At 41.5% G+C, this 20,702-nt stretch overlaps 1 protein-coding gene across 1 annotated transcript in view; it reads left to right on the top strand.

Annotated features, from left to right (window-relative positions):
• The first annotated feature begins 3,566 nt into the window (after positions 1 to 3,566).
• The window catches only part of RAB3B (RAB3B, member RAS oncogene family), a 710,876-nt gene continuing 693,740 nt past the window's right edge, over positions 3,567 to 20,702 (top strand). The window contains exon 1 of the mRNA XM_078673465.1: positions 3,567 to 3,794. Coding sequence (XP_078529591.1) covers positions 3,567 to 3,794 — 228 coding nt within the window. The remainder of the gene's footprint in view (positions 3,795 to 20,702) is intronic.

The following is a 20,702-nucleotide window of genomic DNA, read 5'->3' on the forward strand; positions in this document are numbered from 1 at the left end:
GCTACGATGCTATTTTTACACACAAACCCTTCTAGGAATAGTTCCTTTGTGCACCATGTCTCCTGGAACATTAAGATGTCATATTTATGAACCAGATCAACCCACTCCGTTAAATTTAGCTTGGCTGCTAATCCTGCAATGTTCCAGCTACGCACGCCTATGTTAGAATCTTGGGATCTAGGATCGATAGCAGTGGGGCGATCAGTTGGAAATTCCATAGACTCAGGAGCAGCAGATGATTGGTTCGATAGTCAGTCCAGATTATCTAAACTGGACAGAACAGCGAACCTATTCTGTGAAGTGTGTATAGGGATAGTGGGGTTACGTGGAATTTGGGGAGGTTTCTAAAAATACCCCAGGGGTAGAGAGTGGATGAAAGTTAAGGAGTTGTTATGAGTAATTTGTGCGCGCAATAGCCATTTTACCAACGGAGGACGTCTAAAGTTTACAACAATACAATCCCCTGTGATGTTCTTTTGAGAAGATCCCACCCATCCCACTCGTCGAACCATTAATATCTCGCCGGCATTTGTCGACCCTAGGCCTTTATGTTTAGATAACCAGTCGACACTCTTATTCCGGAGTTGCTCCCAAGACTCAGTTTGATCTTTCTTTAGGGGAGGGACGCCAGCTAAGACTACGACATAAGGGCAGGCTTCGGGTGGTAAATGAAGAACATCTGTAGACAGCTTGTTGACAGAATTATCTAAAATGGGAAGAGTGTTTGGGGCCTTTACAGTGTTTGTGTTTGTGGGGGCCAGCGGCATAGAGTTTACAGATGCTGGATTGCAAATCATACTAGTGCTAATGATATTATGGCCAGATGCCGCACTTGACAAAGGCATCGAGCTAGAAGTTGGTTTGGAGGAAGGATTACATTTATAATGACCACACATATCACAAGCAATATTAAGAGGAGGAGGCGTAGGGTCATCAGTCTGCTGTGAAATACTTTGACTTGTTGTTCTCTATAAATTTAAGTGCTGCTCCCCCCTGATTTTGTCAACCACATTAACAGAACTTTTATGAGCGTCAGATTTTCTTACCAGATTTTCAAGCCTGTCTAAACGTTTCAAAAGGGTATTAAAATGTTTCTCAACCAAGTTCTTCATGCGATCATAAACAGAGTCCAATATGGTATCGATTGAGATATCGCCAGGCCTGACACGAATACTTGGGGCAATTGTATGCTCAGTTTGAGTGTGGGCAGAGTGGGCTAGGGCTTCTGGTGTAGTCAAATCTACAGTGATGTCGTTTGTTTGCTCAATAGGCCCCATAGTCACGGCAGTGGTCACTTGTATCCAGGAGCTCAGGGGTGAAGATTGAGGTTTGGAGCGGGGTGGCTGTTTCCTCTTGCTACTGGTGGATTTTAGCGTAATTCTCTTCCTTTTTGCCCCTATTGCTTTAGTGACTGGGGCAGCGTTTTCAGCAATGACATTGGTTTGTGTCAGGGTTTGGCGGTCAATAAAATCCTCATCGGCCTCGTCGATCTCAGAGCCTAACAACTCTGGACCTTCTGACCGCATCACTCGGTGGCAAGCGGTGGTAATTAGCACGTTAGGTATCAAAGGGGGGGGGCATTAGAGTTACTCAACTCCTTCGAACGGATTCAGTTGGAGTGCGGATAGGCCCAGGGATAGTCTCCTCTGTTAGTTCAATCTCGGATGAGACGATGCTAACAGCTCTTTCGAGCATGCTGTCAATAGTAGTGGCAGGCCTTAATCCTGGTATTACTGTGCGTCTCCCCATATTTCAGTTTCTTTTTGCCACTCACCTTGTCAATATTGGGCAGCTCAGAGGGGTGGCCCAGCCCGGTCTCCTTCGGCCTAAGACGGCCCCGCCCTTGTCCCGAGCTTCTCCCGGCGCGAGGCGGTGCCGCGAGGAGTTATGATGGCGTGGGCGGGGCTTGTGGTCGTCGGGTGTCCGGCGTGGGGCTCCTGGGAGTTGGAGTCCTCCCACGAGCCGAATTGTGAACCAAGGGCTCCTCCCGCAGTGAGCTCCAACAATGGGGATGCGGCGCCTTGCTTGCGTCGAGCAGCAACGTCTCCCCCTCAGCAGCAGCCACAAACAGCAGAAACTCCCCGTCAGCAAAGCAGTACAGTGCATATGGGAGACCCCCGGAGCAATCCACCAACACGCCACAACAGCAGGGATATGGTCACCACCTAGCTGGCACACTGCAGTGTTACTCCGCAGTGCGGGACAGCTACGCAGCTCCGGTATTAGTCTGGACCCCACTGGATGGGCCCCTCTCTCAGGCCCCGTCTGCCCTCCTCAGCGTCTCGTGGTTGCAGCAGTGCAGCTCTCCACAATAGCCCCCGTCCAGCACCACCAATGAGCACACAGGCAGTACAGTAGTGCGGCAGTCCCACATGCGCCGACCTCCTCTCAGCAGTCTATAGCGGCTGGGCAGAAGTTTATCAGCAGCGGAGCCTTCCTTTGCATCAAGCGCCTACGGCCATGACGCAGCAGCGGGCAGCCTGAATCCAGCCACACAGACAGGGAGATCCTGCAGCGCGGCGCACCAAGGGTGGTCCTGTAGTCCCGACGGTCCGTGCGGGGCCTCACAACTCACCCGCGGCCTCACAGGGTTCAGCAGCCAGTCGTCACCACACACAGTCTACAGCCGCCATCTTGTCACTGTCCTTTCTTTATGTGATCCTTCCATTCTTTATATTTTAAATTGTTTCTGGTCTGGCCCTGCACCCTCTACGTTTGACATGTTGCAGGTTCACTCCAAGATCCGGCTCCAGTTAAGAGCCTCTAGTGTGTTCTTTGCTTTACTGTGGCCATCTTCATTTCATGTTCCAGTTTTTCAGGGTCGGTGATGGCTCCTGCTAGAAATGACAGATCATGTGACAGTGCTTTGCAGAATGACCCCAAGCGCTCTAAACCATTTATAGAACACATTTCTTAAATGATGAGGCCTTTTACTCACCAAAAAAGATCATGGGTTGGTTGAAGGTGTGAGGCAGAAGGAGTAAAAATAAGATGGAGAGCTGAGCAGCAATTGGACATATGCTCGAAACAACCTGGAGAATCAAGGCGATGTGGTTCTTTCCAAGCACAATGTAGCAATAGCTTATGCCATGTAGAAGAGGAGTTACTATACTCTTTCCTGTTTCTGCCAACATCCTTTCTCAAAGAGTCCTTCAAATGAAAACACACTCTTTATGACTGCTGCCCATGGATACCTCAATAGCCTAGGAACCTGGGAATTTTCTACAGAAGAAGTAGTAGACAGAGTTCCACTTACACTTCTTCTAGAGAAGACTCCGACCGAAAAGAATCTCTTTCAGGATAACATTTATTTCATAGAGAACTGCAGTTTTTTGTCACTGAATTAAAAATTTTTTATATCAAAATAATTTAGAGGCCGAACTAGGTAAATATTTTCTGGATGGGTACATATTCTATTTAAAAGTTTCAACTTCTAGAAAAGAGCATATGATAGATTAAGGTTTTTTCATTAACAGGTACAGAGCTGCAGATAAATATTTCTTGAGAAACGGTAAAATAAGTGTTTTACAATAGGTCCTAATAAAATCATACTTGTTCTTCCATAGATGGCATCAGTGACTGACACCAGGTATGGGCATAAAGATGCTTCAGATCAAAATTTTGACTACATGTTCAAACTACTGATCATTGGCAACAGCAGCGTGGGAAAGACGTCCTTCCTCTTCAGATATGCGGATGACACCTTCACGCCAGCCTTCGTTAGTACTGTGGGCATTGACTTCAAAGTAAAGACTGTTTATAGGAACGATAAGAGAGTGAAGTTGCAAATCTGGGTAAGTACTACTGGGTTTGACTCAGAATCATATAATATTAGTTAGTTTGTTTTGTATTTGTCACTTTTTCAGTTGATGACTTCTCCCTAGGACTGTATCGTATAGGTGATCATGACATTGGGTACAGTGGGTTAATGTCGAACATCGGCAATAGGGTCATTTAGGTAGATTTTTGGGTTGAAACCTTGGCTGATAAAGTTGACTTTGAAACCCATGTATCTGTCCTTTCAATACATTTATATAAGCAAATCATCAATTTTGTGTTCACTAGGTGTTCATTTTACACACAGTGCTTTGTTGTGAAAATCATGAAAGAAATATGCTATATTATAAGAGATATTATTACTGGCAATGTAATTCAAATTTCCCCTTAGTGAAGATTCATATGCAACATTGATTTAGAATGATGTTATATTCCCCCTTATGTTCGTCAATCCACCTAATTGATGATCTTTCTTTCAATTTTAATTCACGGCAAAGTCATGAACATCAATTTTAACAGGAATATTGAATTGACAAATATTGGCTTCTGTGCATCATCTAAGGATATTCTACTACTATTTGATGTACCCTCTTTAACATGGGTTGGTCTCACTAATTACACACTCTGACGATTCTTTTCACAATCATGGATGATAGTTATTGATATGCACAAACTTTGACATTGTCTTAAAAATATCTAAGAGTTCCAGTAAATAAATGTAATGCTAAGCTTGGGTTTGTTTTGGGTATTAATTCTTGACATGTGGCTTACGGAAGACAAGAACTTGGTATTTATATTCAGAAGAAGAATATTTGTGTAATCTGTCTTTAATTATCAAGACTTTATCTGCCAACGCAGTAAGCACATATTTGTCTCTTGTCTGAGTAAGAATTGTTTTTAAAAAACTATTCACCCACAATCAACTAGGCCAGAGTATTGGTGATAGATGTTGGCCCTTCTTTTTGTTTTTTAATAACTGATTGAAATGTTTAGTGCGTTACAACCCACTATTTATCAGATTTATTTTATACATTTATAATTCAGTTTCATGGAATGATGTACTTATAGTTTTGTTATAAGTCTCTTTTTCTGTACTGTTATTGTTGCACTTGCTGTTTGAGATTTGTTGTATGATGTTTATATGCAGAGTGCGTTAGCACTGAAGTCATATCAATTGCACTGAAATACACTTTGAAGTAGTTTTTAATCCATCTTATTAGGTAAGAGTCCTGATGGGTACGGATAAGGCAGCATTTTGTGTCAGATGTTTGCCAATCATTGACCACCTGCTCCTAAACCAGAAGGAAATTTGCTTCTTGACAAGGGACTGTTAGGACCAGACGATGCATGTTTCTTAGACATTGCATAAGGTTATCTGCGTCTACAAACATAATCATTTACAGAAGAGTGACAGATCATTTTTGGTCACAGGCATAAGGACTATAGAGCAACGCACTTACCATAGCCTTTGTGACTATAGACTTACATTTGATAGATATTCATCTCTAAAGGGTTAAGGCAGAAGAAGAGATGATGAGGAGAAGTGACCACTTAGCATCAAATATGGAAGACACATGATGGTTGAATTAGCCAGGGCTGGCCAAAAGATGCTTATTTAACATTGAACTTTTGGAATTAGGCAAAAGCACCAACAATGTATAAACCTTACTTGATGAGAACACCCATGGTATAAAATAAGTAAGTGTTCTGTTTGTCCCCTGAAATAAGTGTTATGCACTCATTTTTATAAGTTTACCACGTGAAATCTTTCTAAGAATGTATTGTTTCAAAAACATGTATTTAGCAAGAAACTAGTACTCCTTTGCAATTCTGTCAGATTTATGTTTTTGCTTTCTTTGGTTTTTCCTGTGTGTTTATTTGCATGATCAATTCTTTTTATCAGAAGTGCTGTACATAGTGATGTATGATGGTACATAACCTCTTTGTTTTAAATTAAGGATTAGGTGTTGATACATGGTGGTTGAGAAATGATGACTTAAAGCTATTGAACATTAGGTTGCCATCCACACTGAGATGACTGGAGAAGCAAAAGCAAGAAATGATATTACCCATGGAAGTGATGCATAAGGAGCAGAGAAAGGCATGCAGGACTGAATACTGGGACACTCTGAGTTTGTAAAAGTGTAGACTAGAGAGTGATCCACTACAGGAGTTAGAGAAACTGAGTGGTAGGAGGAGAAGCATTTAAGGGCCATACCATTAATATGTAATTAGTGGTGTTGAAGGCAGCTGGCAGAAAGAGGCGTATGGGAACAGTGGGTAAGTGTTTGCAGCAGGCAAAGAAATGATATTTTTATGAAGCCCAGAGATTGAGGTAGGTTACGTCGACTTTGAATTAATTAAAATGGTTGAACTCCGGCTGTGCTGAGATTTTATAGATAAATCAGAGTTGGGACATTGACCAATAAGTAGATGGTGATGTGGTATAACCTGTAAAGGTTTTCAATGGAGGCAGTATTATGGCTTACTCGAAGAGTCCATGTATTGTTCTGAAGAGAGAACACTGAATGGAGGAGAGGCAGGATAGGATTCTTTACAGGAGGGCCAGGGGTTTGATGATTTGTGGACTGAAAGGGTTGGATTTGTCACTGGATGGAAGGTAGACCGGAGTAATTGAATAAGTGCAGGGGGTGAGCTGCAAGAGAAGGGGAGGAGTTCAGCAAAGTGGGCAGAAGAGTAGAGGAGAGCAAAGAAGGCAGTGAGGAGGATTTTAAGGGTGATGCCACTGCTGGTAACATAGAGAAGTAGGATGCAAAATCATTGTCCGGGAGTTGGTTAGGGTAGCTAACAGGTGAGTGTAAAGTGAATGTGACCGGCAGCGAGGGTGCGCTTGAAGTATGGAAAAAAGATTAAGGAATAAGGTTGATTTAATTGAGGCAAGAGCTGTGTTTATAGAATTAAGGATCTTCTTTAATGAAGAATAGTGTCCAGTGAGCAGGATTTTGGCAAAGTTTACCAAGCTGGTGTTGGATGACATAAAAGGGTGAGGGCTGAAGGGCCAGAGTTATTTTATCTGCTAGTTTGGTGGCTTGTTCTTTAGAATTTGTCATATTGAGGTCTTGGACCTCCTTGGATACTTGATACGCACACTAGGGATGCATGCACTGAAGCAGAGGTAGAGAAGAACAAAGAGTTGTCAGTGGCATATTCACTATTAGACATCTAATATAATGTTACATTTAGAGTGACGTATTTGCTTGTTTAAATAAAAATATGTTAAGTAAAATGTTGAAGTTGATGGTAATACAATACTTTAGACAATATGTTGCACCATGAAACATAGGTAAAAACAAAACTATTACCAGGTTTGAAAACCTATGAACATGAGGCAAGACTGATACTAGGGAATGGAGGTGATGGGGTAAAGAAGTACAATTTTAATATGCATATTTAGGTTTCAAAGTTTTACTTATTACAAGAACACGTGTGAAACCATGTTGGAAGGAACACATTGGCATGCACCATAACATAAGTAATATTGGATCCAATTACTATGCAAAAAGAACCAACCAAGAAAATCATTTCACTATCTAAATATTGCCCAGTAAATTTCAAATAGCTAAGTTCCACCAAACAATGGACAGAGGGGGAAAGAAAGGGGTGAGTGGTAAGGTAAGAAGGGACAACCTCGAACAGTAGAGCAAACACTTTCTTAGTTATCATAACAGTTTCCCACATCCTCCACAACACATACTTTGGGATCTCAAGCAGGTTCAGGTGGTTAAGTGCCAAAAAAACAGAGAAACTCAGGAAATATCAGAATAAGTCACTAACTTCCCATATTAGATCCACTATGGGTTGTAATCTTTTGAATTGGTGGGGTGAGAGGCAGATAGACAAACGCACAGGTACACACTTATTCACAACTGCACACACTCGCTGTTGGGATGGGACTGTTCCCTACATGGTAAGTCTGAATGTCCCTGCCTTGAGTATCCAACTACATGCAGTGCTTTATATGGGACAAAATAAGTGCAGGTACTCATTAAAATGAGCTATGAGTGTGGCAAGTGGGTGGGGCGGAGCTAAGGACAAGACACATAAGACACTTCTAATATGGAGTATTCATATTGCCCTTGATAGTAGTCTTTATTTACCTTTATGTTCAGATTCCCTCTGGACATGTGGCACAAGATAGATATATAGTAATTAACTGCTTGTATGATGTCATGACCTTCAGAAGTATGTATTCAGTCCATTGGAAGGGAAAGGTTAGACTGGATAATCATCTTGATGCCTCAAGAGATTCAGTGCCAATTTGCCAGGTTTAGAACTGCAAATAATAATCATCAGAATCTTGATGATGATTTCTATCCACTAGTATGTGAACTTGGCTTCAATCTGTGTTATGTGGTCCAGTAGTGTATGATCTGGGGCCAACGCGTGGTTGATTTTGGCCCAACAGTGTGTGAAATTGCCTCAGTACTGTGTGATCTTGACCCATGATGTGTTGTCCTGTGCTAGTAATCACTGGACCTGGTTCAACAGCTTGTTTTTAAGCCATCCTTATCTGATCCTGAGCCATTGCTGATTTAGGCCAGCAATAATACTGAACCATCGATTTACTATCTTGAGCCAGTGACGCAGGGTCTTACATCAGCTCTGCCTGATCTTGGCTCAGTCATTTTAGATCTTTGCTCAGTTCTTTATTTTGCAAAGAGGACATAATGAAAAGATCAGGGTGAGCTGCTGAGGACCACCATGTATTTCCTAATTGCATGCATACAAAACCTCATGCGGGGAAGTTAAAATTATATTTAATCTTTTCCATGCTGTCATTCTGATGAAAGCTAAGAAAAAAAATACAGTTTTTGCAATGTATGTCTCTAAAACTATTAGGTATTCCCAATATGTTTTCAGGCATAGAGTAGGATGTGTAATGTGAGTGGTCCTGGTCCTTCACCTAGCTTCCCCTACCATAGAAAGAGATTGAGGGTGCAGCTGCAGGAGAGCAGTTTCAATGCACACACTCACCCATCACTGCTTTCTCAACTTTTTCTGTATAACTAGGCAACATAAATTCATACCTGTGAAGTCCTGGGCACCCACTCCCTTCAGCCCCACAGTTTTCAAGTTGTTCTAATTTTAAGGGTATGTTTTAATTTCCTCTAGCACGAAAGGGGCATATTCATGAGGCCCATTGCATTTAAATGGACTGGCCACACCAGCCCAGCCAAAGGATCCTTAGAATGAATTTGATAGATTTGGCAAGGTACACACTGCCATCACTGTGTGTGATATTAGGCCTGGACAGTGTTGTAGGCCAGTGTAATGTGATCCAACCACTGTGGTATATTGCTTATTGATAGCAGAGTATGTGAATGTATGCCATTGTGATATACTGGACAAGAGCTGTGTAATTTATATCCACTTTGTGATACCTGGCCACATTGTTGCGATACTGCCACAGCATTGAGTGACCTTGCCTACCACTTTCTATATAGGTGGACTGGGCCAACACTGTATATTGAGATAAGTGTTACTAATGCACCATCATTATGTGCAGGGAATTGACTATACGTCTTATTAAATGTTTACCAGCTTTGGGGAGAAGTAGATTGGATTGCGTCTGATGTAGAGGCATGTGTATCTTCCACACAAGACAGAAAGGCATTCCACAGTTTGCCAGATGTAGTGATTGTATTCATGATTGCTATGAAGTTGCAGTGCAAATGGCATAATACTGAGTTGGTTCATTAAATTAACTGAAAGCCCCCTAGTTTTCTTCTCTGGTGGCTGCATTTGAAAACGCCAGAAGAGGCCTGCACTTCATGTAGCTGCACACTGTAAATAAGGTGTGATAGGGATGCTTTCTAGAGGACAGACTTTCTTTACAAGGTGAAATGGGAAGACTTTGAACTTCATATGTTAAGAAACAGTGGTGTGAACAAATGCTGGGAATAGGTCCTAAATCACTAATAGTGCAGCTAAGCCATTGCCCCCACAGGGTTAATAATCAGTGTGCCCCTGGAAACGGACTGGAGTAACAGCATGAATTACTTCAATAGTAGTTGCATGTACCAAAAACACATTAGAAATGTACTAATAATAAAATGGGTTACCTCGTTATACAACATGTAGGCCAATCACAATCATATGTTAATATTTCCTGCTTTTGTAATATCTGTAGCTTCTTAATGCCATACCCTTATATGCTTGGATGTGGCCCGAATACTTATTTATTCTTGAGTGCACACTCACAGAAACAGCAGTAATGCAAACACAAAGCATTTCAAGAATGTCCTTTAAAACACCTCCTGAGTGTCTGGATTCACTCCCTCTTTCACTCACTATTCTCACATACACAAACATGCAAACACAAGCAGGAAAACACCCAGACCCAAGCAGACACACACACAAAAGACTAAGGTGGGATAAAGGCCATTTTAAGGAGTGTAAAATGATTTTACACTCCTTATCTCCGGTGGTTTTCTTAATTGCTGCTGTCAGCAGGATGCCTGTATTCCAGTGTGTTCACAAATGCACACCATAGTGTGAATGTGATTGACAGAACAGGGCCTGAATGGACCCTGCTCTGTCAAACACAGCCTGATGGTGAACACCAGACATTATGCAAATAAGCCCCGCTGAATAGTTTATAGGTGGCTCCGCTTGGGCTACAGAGTCGCTTTGGCTGTCAGACAGCCTCCTTCGTGCTTGTGAGTACTAGTAACAATAAGCCTATGTTTGATGAGTACCGGTACTCTCCTTGGCAGCAGAGAAGTGCCGGTACTCAGCACGATAAAAATAAGAAGTGCCGGTACTCAGTACCTATGAGTTCCGACCCATTTAAAGCACTGACTATATGTGGAACTGGTATGTAAACTTTTTATTTTGGCCCTGGCATCAGTCTAATCTAGCGTGTGCACAGAGGCCTAAGCCTGTCCCTGGTAATGTGCAGTCCGGAACCTGTACTGAGATCTGGAGTAGCGCACAAAGTGTGCCCTCATATTGGGCATAGGCCTACATAAGGCCATGGATGAATCAAGTAAAGAAGTTGTGGCAACATTTTCTCTGACATTGTTCTTTGTGTCAGGGAGAAGGAAACCTTCTGACTCGTCTCATGTAAAGTTCTGTGCTTATTTGAACCCTCGGGGTGCCATGTGATCCAGCCCCTGAAGCCACACCTTCACGCAGTGAGCACCCGTGGGATCCTGGTCTGTGCTTTGAGGAGGCTGAGCAACATGACAGTAGGCCAAGGGTTAGAGGGTCTATGGGGCTCAGGTGGCATGCCGTGCATGAGGGCGCAATAACCGGGGCAGAGATGCAGGCAGTCAGCAATCGCTGTTTTGTACTCTGTGTCAAGTCCCATTTTCTCCTCTCATTGACTGACCATTTGTAGTGAGAAATGAGTCGGGAATCTGGAGGCTTGCATAAGCAGATGTCAGACCTTACGTGTGAGCAATCCGCTTTCCCAGAGCCTTGGAAAAAAGGCTGCTTTGGACAGTGCTTGTTTGCCCTTATAACAGCCTCTCAGATGCACACTGCATGTGCAAGATTCAGTCAAAACTGAAGTCAGCGACTGCAGGCCCAGTGTGTCTCTTGGCATGGATGGGAGCAAACCGGCCTGTCGATCTCCTCCTCCTGCCTCCAATATCACTTGTGGGACACTGCCATTTTGTACCTATATCGACTGGTCAACCCTAATTTGAGCCCTCTTTCATGCCTTCCTTTACAGGCCAGGTTCATTATGGGCTGCACACTGCACCTCAGAGCTCTCATGCAAAGTTTGCCATTGCTTCTGCTATTACTGTTGTTGTTCCCTTCACTGCTTGCACAGTAGAACATTCCAGTACCTCTGGAGTGATTGACTAATTCTTCAAAGAGTTAACCTCTAGTGAGAACTTATTACCATCTACCACCCCTTATAATCCATTGTGTCTTAAATCCCAATGTGAGCAATCATCAACAGCATGCACTCTTTGACTAACTCCTTCCATACCACGCTCTAACAAATGCCCACTCTGACCCTCAAAGACAAATGGAATACCTTTGCCCTCATCCACAAGTTTCTAGACCCGATCCAATCAAGCTGCTCAGAACTTCATTCTGTGGAAGCCCTAATATGGTCAATGTTTTCTCCAGGAGGACAATCTCCTTTCATCATCATTCTCCCTGCCCTATGACCACTCTTTCACGTCGACTACGGCTACGCCCAACCCTGGAGAGAGTACACACTACCACTCCTTTGGATGTCTTGGAGTGAGAGTTATAAACCCTTGCTTGGACCTTACTGAGCCAAACCGGACATAAAATTAAATTTAATTATAATTTCTAATATGAAATCATGCAATACCTCATATCTAGCTTTTGATTTGGTACAGCAGAAGACCACTAGAAAAACATTGACATTTTAAAGCCACAATAGTGCCATCCTGGATAATGTAGACAGATGTGAATCTGAACATGCTCTATTTCTGAATCAGTGTGATTTTTCATGCTTTCCCCACCCTGAGTTATGTGAGCCACTAAACACTTTACTAGAAAGTGAGGTCTGGTGCTGATCACTAAATGTTATGATTTGCAGTGTTGGATAAGCCATTCCTAAGAGTATTTGGTCTTTTGATACTGATTGCGACACAAACTGCTAGAAAATGTTCGATAGAAAACCATTTTAGAGAAAACATTTGTATTAAATCAATAATAAATCCATCACAGTATTAATAACGAAATGTAATATTTAATTATACACCATGCTACTATTTAAGACTCCTACCCAACAAGCACCATACATTAACTATTTTATGAATGAGGTGAAATAGTAAAGTATTTAGTTACACTGTTGCAGAACTACCCCAGTGATGTTAAATTCAGCATAGTATTTTCACTATACAGTACGACATATTGAAATGTACTTTGTCCAGGATCTTTGACACTTACCCCAAATAGTTTAGAATTGGAGTTAAAGTAGTAATTGATCTATACACTGTTAGGAAGAGATTACATTCAAAGTCGTATGTTTTTGTTCCATGAATTTCACTCGATAGTACTAAGCAATATTAATGGCAAATGTTCAGTCAAAGAGTTTCTATCCAATAACTTTTGAACCAATTGTTAATGAAAGAACAAACGGCAGACCAAGGCCATGCACATCCAGTCCATAGGTACTACCAATGTGAGTGGTGGTGCAATCTCTTCCCAACACCCGCCGTCCAGGGGTGTCAAATGAAAGCCAAAATAGAAAACAGAAATTGGAAGGTGCACTCTTTATGGAGTCAAAGAAGCAGCATAAAGAGTAATTCCATAATTAAGTCATTTTATTCAGTAAATCTCTTAAAACTGGCACACAGCCAACGCGTTTCGGCCTCAAAATGTGGTGTGTACAATAAAATCTCTCAAAGGCACAGCTATTTATCATATGCTATATGTGGCACTGCAATGCACCTCCCTCTTTATCTGATATGTAAAGATTCTCACCATTCCAATTTTAGTGAACGTCAGGAAATCCTGTATCGCAAATGGCATCAAAAGGAGTTCTTTATTCCTTCAACAGCAGTGAGGTGTAGCAAGCGTGACGTGATAACCGACACACCACATTTTGAAGCCTAATATATGCCCCTTGTGCTTGGATTCTTGTAATACAGGAGCCCTGGCGAAATTCCCTCTGGCATAGTTTCGGGAACGAAACGTGTTGGTTGTGTGACAGTTTTAAGAGATTTACTTAATTATGGAATTACTCTTTATGCTGCTTCTTTGACTCCAGAAAGAGTGCACCTTCTAAATTCTGTTTTCAACTTTTGAACCAATATTAACTTTCACTAAAAACACGTAGATAATTCCAAAACATAATGGAATGTAATCATTTTAACAAAAACCATGGAAGACACAATATAAATAGTGCTACAAATAACACGCAGAAAAATCATATGATACATGTTTATTTTATCCAACTATTTAATATCATATGTCCATTAATGTCCTATTTGTGAATCTGTATCAAACATATGCTTGAATTACTGGTAGTTATGGAATGTGGTTAGTGGTCCTGACTGTAACAGCCTGCCTGTAGTTGGATCTGAACTCCTGAGAGTCAGTCATATGTTGAAAATTACTTCTGTAGTAGTCCCACAAGAGAGTCGGCACACGAAAACAACAATTTGAAGGGTACATTTCTTCAAGTTATGGTCCAGAGCTGCTGGCAGCACACTGTCTTACAGCCAACTGCTATTGTTTGAAACCCAGCATTCCAATTAGAATATTCAATGCAGTAATAGAACATTCAGTGCAGTATTCCATCCCCTTCAAGCTACACAGCTTTCCCTCTACTATAAAAAAGGAAAAATATGCACTCTACCAAAAACACATTGCAAATACAAAACAAAACTTGCAATTAAAATGAGTAAACTTTAAAGCACAAAATTGTACTCTTGTTTTATAACAGCAATAGAAGAACACAAAACACAACTCATACACATAAAATCCTTTTTTACTAATAATAGTCATGAAATATTCTGAGGTAAATAATTTTGTCTTTCAGTACATCTCACAATCGACGCTGATTGGAAAGAATTTTCAAAAACCAAATCAGTAGAATTCATTCTATGACCAAGCAATGCTGAATCCTTAGTCAAAGTGGACTTACAAGATGAAAGGACAGCACTGCTTCATAAATTTTTCTTGCTTCCAACCTTCGCCACACGTTCAGTTTTCCACCATTGTCCACCTTATTCCTGATACCACTACTTTTAGTTTCAGTACCCTAACTGGTGGACCAAATTTAAATTCGCCTTTCCTCGCATGAGTAGATATTGACGGTCGTACACAATCGCCTACCTCAAACTTCACATCTTTCATTCTTTTCCTTTTATAATACCCCTTCTGCTTTTCTGAGTAACTTCAACCTTATCTCTAATACTTTCATCAGTATGCAGTATTTTATTCCCCTTCACCCATTTTGCTCTCCATGCTGAGGATAACTTTGTGGTGGCCTTCCTGATTCAACAAAATACAAAATAGCCTGAAGGGTGACATCTTCCTCTAAAGCTGAACACCAGTCTCTTTCAGAAAAAGTACCAACTTGAGGCAATTCAATTGCAGCCATGATGCAGTCATCATCATCACCCTCCAAAGATTCTACTTCTTGGGATGGAAAACGAGAGAGATAGTAACACACACTTTCTTTCACGACAAAATATGTAGCCTGAGTAGTTAACTGGAGATGTCAAACCTGAGGCTTTAATGTGCCAACCTGACACTTGGATGCGTCACTGCTTTCTCCCCATCCTCACACAAACTGCGTAAAAGCATACTAAAACATTGGAATGTTATCAATGCAGGATTACTTAACCTAGACAGGCCTCTTTTCTCTTTCAGGAAAAGCAAAAACATTAAGGACAATCTGGTCAGGGCCGCGCTACCTAGTGTGTCTATTACTGGCACACTTCACGATCGTTGGGGCCATCCAGGGCTAACAGGACACACTAAATGTGGAAACTGCACTGTTTGTAGATGCACTGCTGATTGCAAACAATTTGTGTTTGGCACCATTAAATCTATACTAAGAGAATTCTCCAACTGTAACACTTGCAACATAATCTATGCCATTTTTTGCTCGTGCAACAAGATTTACATCGGGGAGACGACACAAAAGATCCAGATTAGGATCTGTCAACTCAGGAGCAGGGTTTGCTGTAAGACACCAAATGCCGCATTAGTAGAACACTTTGAAACATTGGGCCACACTTAAGATGACATACGTTGGACAATAATTAGTGTGGTTAAAGTGCCCCCGTGGGGGGCAGACCTCTCCCAACTGCTGAACAATGTGGAACTGAAATGGATCCTGCACACTGGCAGTATCCACACAGGCCTAAACCGACTTGGAGACTGGATAACACTGCTATAATAACATCTGTTTGTTCACCACTTCTCCAACAACTACCAACTTCTCTGGAGTGATGTACATTATTCTATACAATGATATAACCTGTTTGTATGTGCACTCTCATTTTTCTTTCTCTTCTGTTCTGGTTAAAATAAATTATGGCTCACAACTGGCATGCTATGACATCCCAAGTGCGAGATTGGCCTTCCGTTTATGCGCAGTGTCTTAATAACTTGTTATCCTGCAATTATTGTTATGTGGTTCTAACTGATCTGCCAACTAGCTGTACTACATTTGGCCTCCCGTGAAATGGCCTCAGACTATCAAACTGTGCCCTGGTTTTCAATTGCATATATATTCTCTGATCAGTTACCAACATTATTAATTGATTAGGATGTGTATTTTCTCACCGCAATCATTTTCTGTTGATCACTTAAGTCACTGGATGCTATTGTTTATATTCTGTGTATATTTATAATTTGTTATTTCCGCAATTTATATTTATCACTTAAGTCACCAGATATATAATTGTTTCCATGCTCAATTACGACTTCTGTGTCGCTTTCTTTCATCCAGTCCTCACTCCAAGATGGCCGCCGTCTTTTCCGGGTCACATGACCGCTCATAAGACCGTGCGCATCACCGCACACTGTAGCCACCATTGGCCCAAATCACCTGACTACTCTCAAGAGTCACATGACTACTAGAGCCATCAATTTAAACCTCGTAGAGCCTTCCGCTCTCGAACCGAGGATAGCAGCCACATCGTTATGCCGCCACGATTCCTGCGCTAGGTAAGCGCCCGCTCCTGCATCCCCCGTTTTCCCAATAATCACGACGAGGGACACCGACCTATACCCTTGTTTTACTCTTTTAGGTCCAAAGCCGCCTTGCGCGCCAAGTCCGGACCATTACAGTCTTGCCTCCATTCTGAGGTTAGCACGCTAACTCCATCCAGCCCCTTTGGTCTCCCACCCGTGACCCTAGCCCTTACTACAACATTGTCTCCCTCCATTCAGGACATACACTCCATGCTGATTTTGTGAGGAAATTAATTCCTGCCGATTTTGCGAGGACACTCATCCCGCTCATACTTAATCATCCTATTACTCCGGACTTTCCTGAAGTCCAAGGGTAAGCCCCGTACATTCCTTATTCTCTTCACTACTGCCCAACCCTTCGCCCCCCCAATGGCCGCATCCTTATCCATGCAGGTTCATTGGCCTCTCTTGCAATCCTGATGCGTTCACATAAGCCCTTGCCCACAGGGCTATACTGAAGGTATTACCCCTCTTCTAGGCTTCGGCATCGCATCAGTCACACACCGGTTTTAATCACAATTGAAGTAGCACTATTGATAGCATGTACCACACTTGTATCACTGTGTTGCATCACTCTGACTTCACGGTCTCATGCCTAATGTCCTCTCCAGTAATTAACAATCTATTTCTGGTTTTTGTGACCCCTTGGCTACCTTCACTTCACTCCGCCTCCCCGAATCATAGGCATCACTTCTGTCTTCACGCGTAAATTAACTTACCAACTGGCTATAATGTTTCCGCAATCTGCGGTATTTTTGCGCTATCTGTGCTAAGAGCCCGATTGACCTTTTTATTTGTTTCCCCCCCCACCCTTTTTTCTCCTTTATTTCCATGCTAATATATAGTAAATTACAGGCAATCGTTTTCAGGCACTGTATTCGAAAGTCCTGATGATGATCCTATATCCTTCGGTTAAGGATGGAAACGCCATTGTCATAGTTGTCAACCTTAGACACAGTGATTCTTATATGTAATTTGTGTAAAGGTGACCTTCTCATAATTGTTGTTTTTTCTATTGTGTATTACCTTATGGAAACAACTGCAAACTGCCTGAGCCTTTTACTTTACTTTGTTTGTTTGTTTGATATGTTTGTTCATGGATACAAGCTTGAATCCCACTGTTATGAACTCGTATCTTGTTTTATTCAACTATTTTGCATATTAAAATCACCCTTGTCCAGCTGGATTATCGGCTAAAATATAGTACTGATTGAGGCTGACTGCCTGTTTTAATTATACATAGTCTTTTGTACATAGTCCATTTAGATGTTTTTAATAAACAGCTGATTTGATCTGATTGCAATGGTTTTTATTAACTTAACAATAAGGTTCACAACACCAAACACATTCGTTCCACCTGGTATATATTCTGGACTGAAATCAAATTGAAGTACTTTGGTAGAAAGCCTGGCTATCCTTCGAGTAAAACCACATTCTTTGCACTGAAAACGAACAGTTTTAATCACAAATATTGTGCCTTAGAGGCAATTACGAAACGTTGTGATGACCCACCAACAAGCCAACAGTTCCTTTCTAATAACAGAATAACATTATTCTGTATCAACCACATGCCATCGTATAGACCTGATAATGCTACTTCTGGATAGACACTGCCCTCAAGCCAACATTGCTTGCATCAACAGTCGACGAACCTGGTAGATATGGATATTAATGTGTCAGTGCACTGGGAGAAATCAACTGCTCTTTTGCACACTCAAAAACTCATTGACATTCAGAATCCCATTCTAACGGACCCCTCTCTTTACCATATTAGATAATGGTTTTAACTGAGACCCATAATATTGTATGAATCATGAATACAACTCACACAGACCCCAAAAAAGATTTCAAACCATTTTTTCTGTTGGAGGTTTGGCTCAATACCGCTTTGGACTAACTTGGGTTTGGTTTCCACTCCTTCACTTGAAAACACATGACCCAAATATTCAACGTTGTCTGCCCAAAACACACTTTTATCCTTCCTAAGGAAAACTTAATGGGTTTGTAGCCTTATCAGTACTTCACCAGAAAACACATAGGGATATCTGTTCATAATCACTTTCAACCCATCACTACACCTCACTATCAGCTCTTGCTATCTAGCTCCATGCTTGAGTACCATTTCAGAAAGTTCCTGGAGAAACCACCCCAAGATGTTTAACCCGGTGCCTGTAGAAAATTTGCTGGTGGTGGATTTACCGATTTCATACTTTGTGAACAAAAAGAACTTAAACTGAATAGAAAATACTGGTAAAGTATACTATATACACAAATGCATTTATAATGATAAAATTATATCAATTTCACTCCTCCCGTTGCGGCCTGGAAGAAAGGTATGGACTGGTACACGAAACTGAAGGAGACTATATATAACATGTTAATATATATAATATATAAAGCGCTAGTGTCCCCACAAGTATGGCAAGGTCTGGGTCTGGGACAAATGGTGGTCTTTTTACAGTCTGGAGGGGCATGGCTGAACTGGTTGGTGAAGGAATATGTGCATTTTACACCTGTGAGATTGAACGGGGAGGTGGGTATCAGCAGTGGTTAATTTGAAGAAAAAAAAAAGACGTGCCGGGGCTCTCGTCAGGAGGCATCTTCAACCAGACCATTTCTCCTGTTAGCACTGCCTAACACAGAACCAACAAACCCTACAAGTGGGGAGGGGATGTGGTGTAATGGCCAGAGCTGCCGACTTTGGAGCTGGGGAACCAGGTTCGAGTCTCGGCGTTGGCTCAACATCCTGTAATTCTGGGCGAATCAATTAATCTCCCTGTGCCCACCAAAAATGAATGTGTTCTAAAGCGCCGCTAATGATGATTAAGTGCTGGTGCTGAGCAACAGAAACATCCGGCTTAAATTAAGCACTGGGCATCAATGTGATATTCTGCTTGCATTGTGCTTCTTCAGTGAGAGTAATACTTGTTGTATTGAAAATCAATAAAACGTTCTTGTAAAAAAAAATATATATATACTTATACCATTGGATTACACCAAAGTACATGTCAATGCCTAGCAAGATCTGTACGCCAGGAATAAAACAAACATACCGCGAACTTAGCGGAAACACCAACATATCATACAAAACCTTCACGAACCTCACACTGAGAATGAGGCTTGCTGGTCGGTGTCAGCAACTCCTCTTGTCGTCACAAAAATGTAGTAGTACCGCAAGAGGGTCAACACATGAAGCGAACTATTTGAAGGGTAGGTTTATTCAAGTAACTGTCCAGAGCACCTGGTGGCACACTGGCTTACAACCAACTGCTGTTGCTTTAAACCCATTAAATATAATGGTGTGACCCTGTAACCCTCAGAACCTGGGCGGGTAGTTAAACAAATATTAATGGTTCTGTTGGACCAGAATACCTAGTGATGTGGTATCCAAACTATATTACTTTGTCAATATGTCCCATTCGGGGTACATATGCAGTGGTATTTATACACAGAACAGAAACACTGACCACGAGGGTGACCCTCTTCACCCTTGTGGTCAGTGTTTCCGTTCTGTGTATAAATACCACTGCATATGTACCCCGAGTGGGACATATTAACAAAGTAATATAGTTTGGATACCACATCACTAGGTATTCTGGTCCAACAGAACCAATATTAGTTGCTTTAAACCCAGCAGTCCAATCAGATTATTCAATGCAGTATTCCATCCCCTGCAAGCTACACAGAATACTACACTTATATGTGAAGATCCTTACATCTCAGGAATTTGTTTGTGGATTAAGAGGCACAACATTTACTTCACAGAATGAATACATTTAAAGAAAGATGTAAAAATAAATATGAAAGTTTCTATGCTGTGGTGACGCGAGCAGAACTGAACCACAAAATGCTCAAATTTTAATGTTGGCCTTCGTGGGTAGCCATTCTGCGTTAATTTACCTGAAACATTGCCCTGCGTATTTTTTTATGCTTCTGTTTTTTCTACAATTTAACATTTATGTACATCTTTTCATCCATAATAATGTAATAACCGCATAGAACAACTTGATTCTCCCACACTTCATCCAACATGGACACTGGCTCAATTTAACATGTTCATTGAAACATTCTAACCGCTCAGAAAAGTGTTGTGACTGAACTGTGGTACTGATGCTGGGGCTAACAGAAGTTGATATCTCTTTGCCCCAAACATTTTTCAAATGTGGGATGGAGAGCAAACCTTCTGAGTCAATTAAAAGGCCCATATGCTGAGAACGCATACTCCATGTAAGTGTAGTATCCCCTTTTAGATACGTTTT

Source organism: Lissotriton helveticus, chromosome 1_2 (genome assembly GCF_964261635.1).
Source record: "Lissotriton helveticus chromosome 1_2, aLisHel1.1, whole genome shotgun sequence".
NCBI lineage: Eukaryota > Metazoa > Chordata > Amphibia > Caudata > Salamandridae > Lissotriton > Lissotriton helveticus.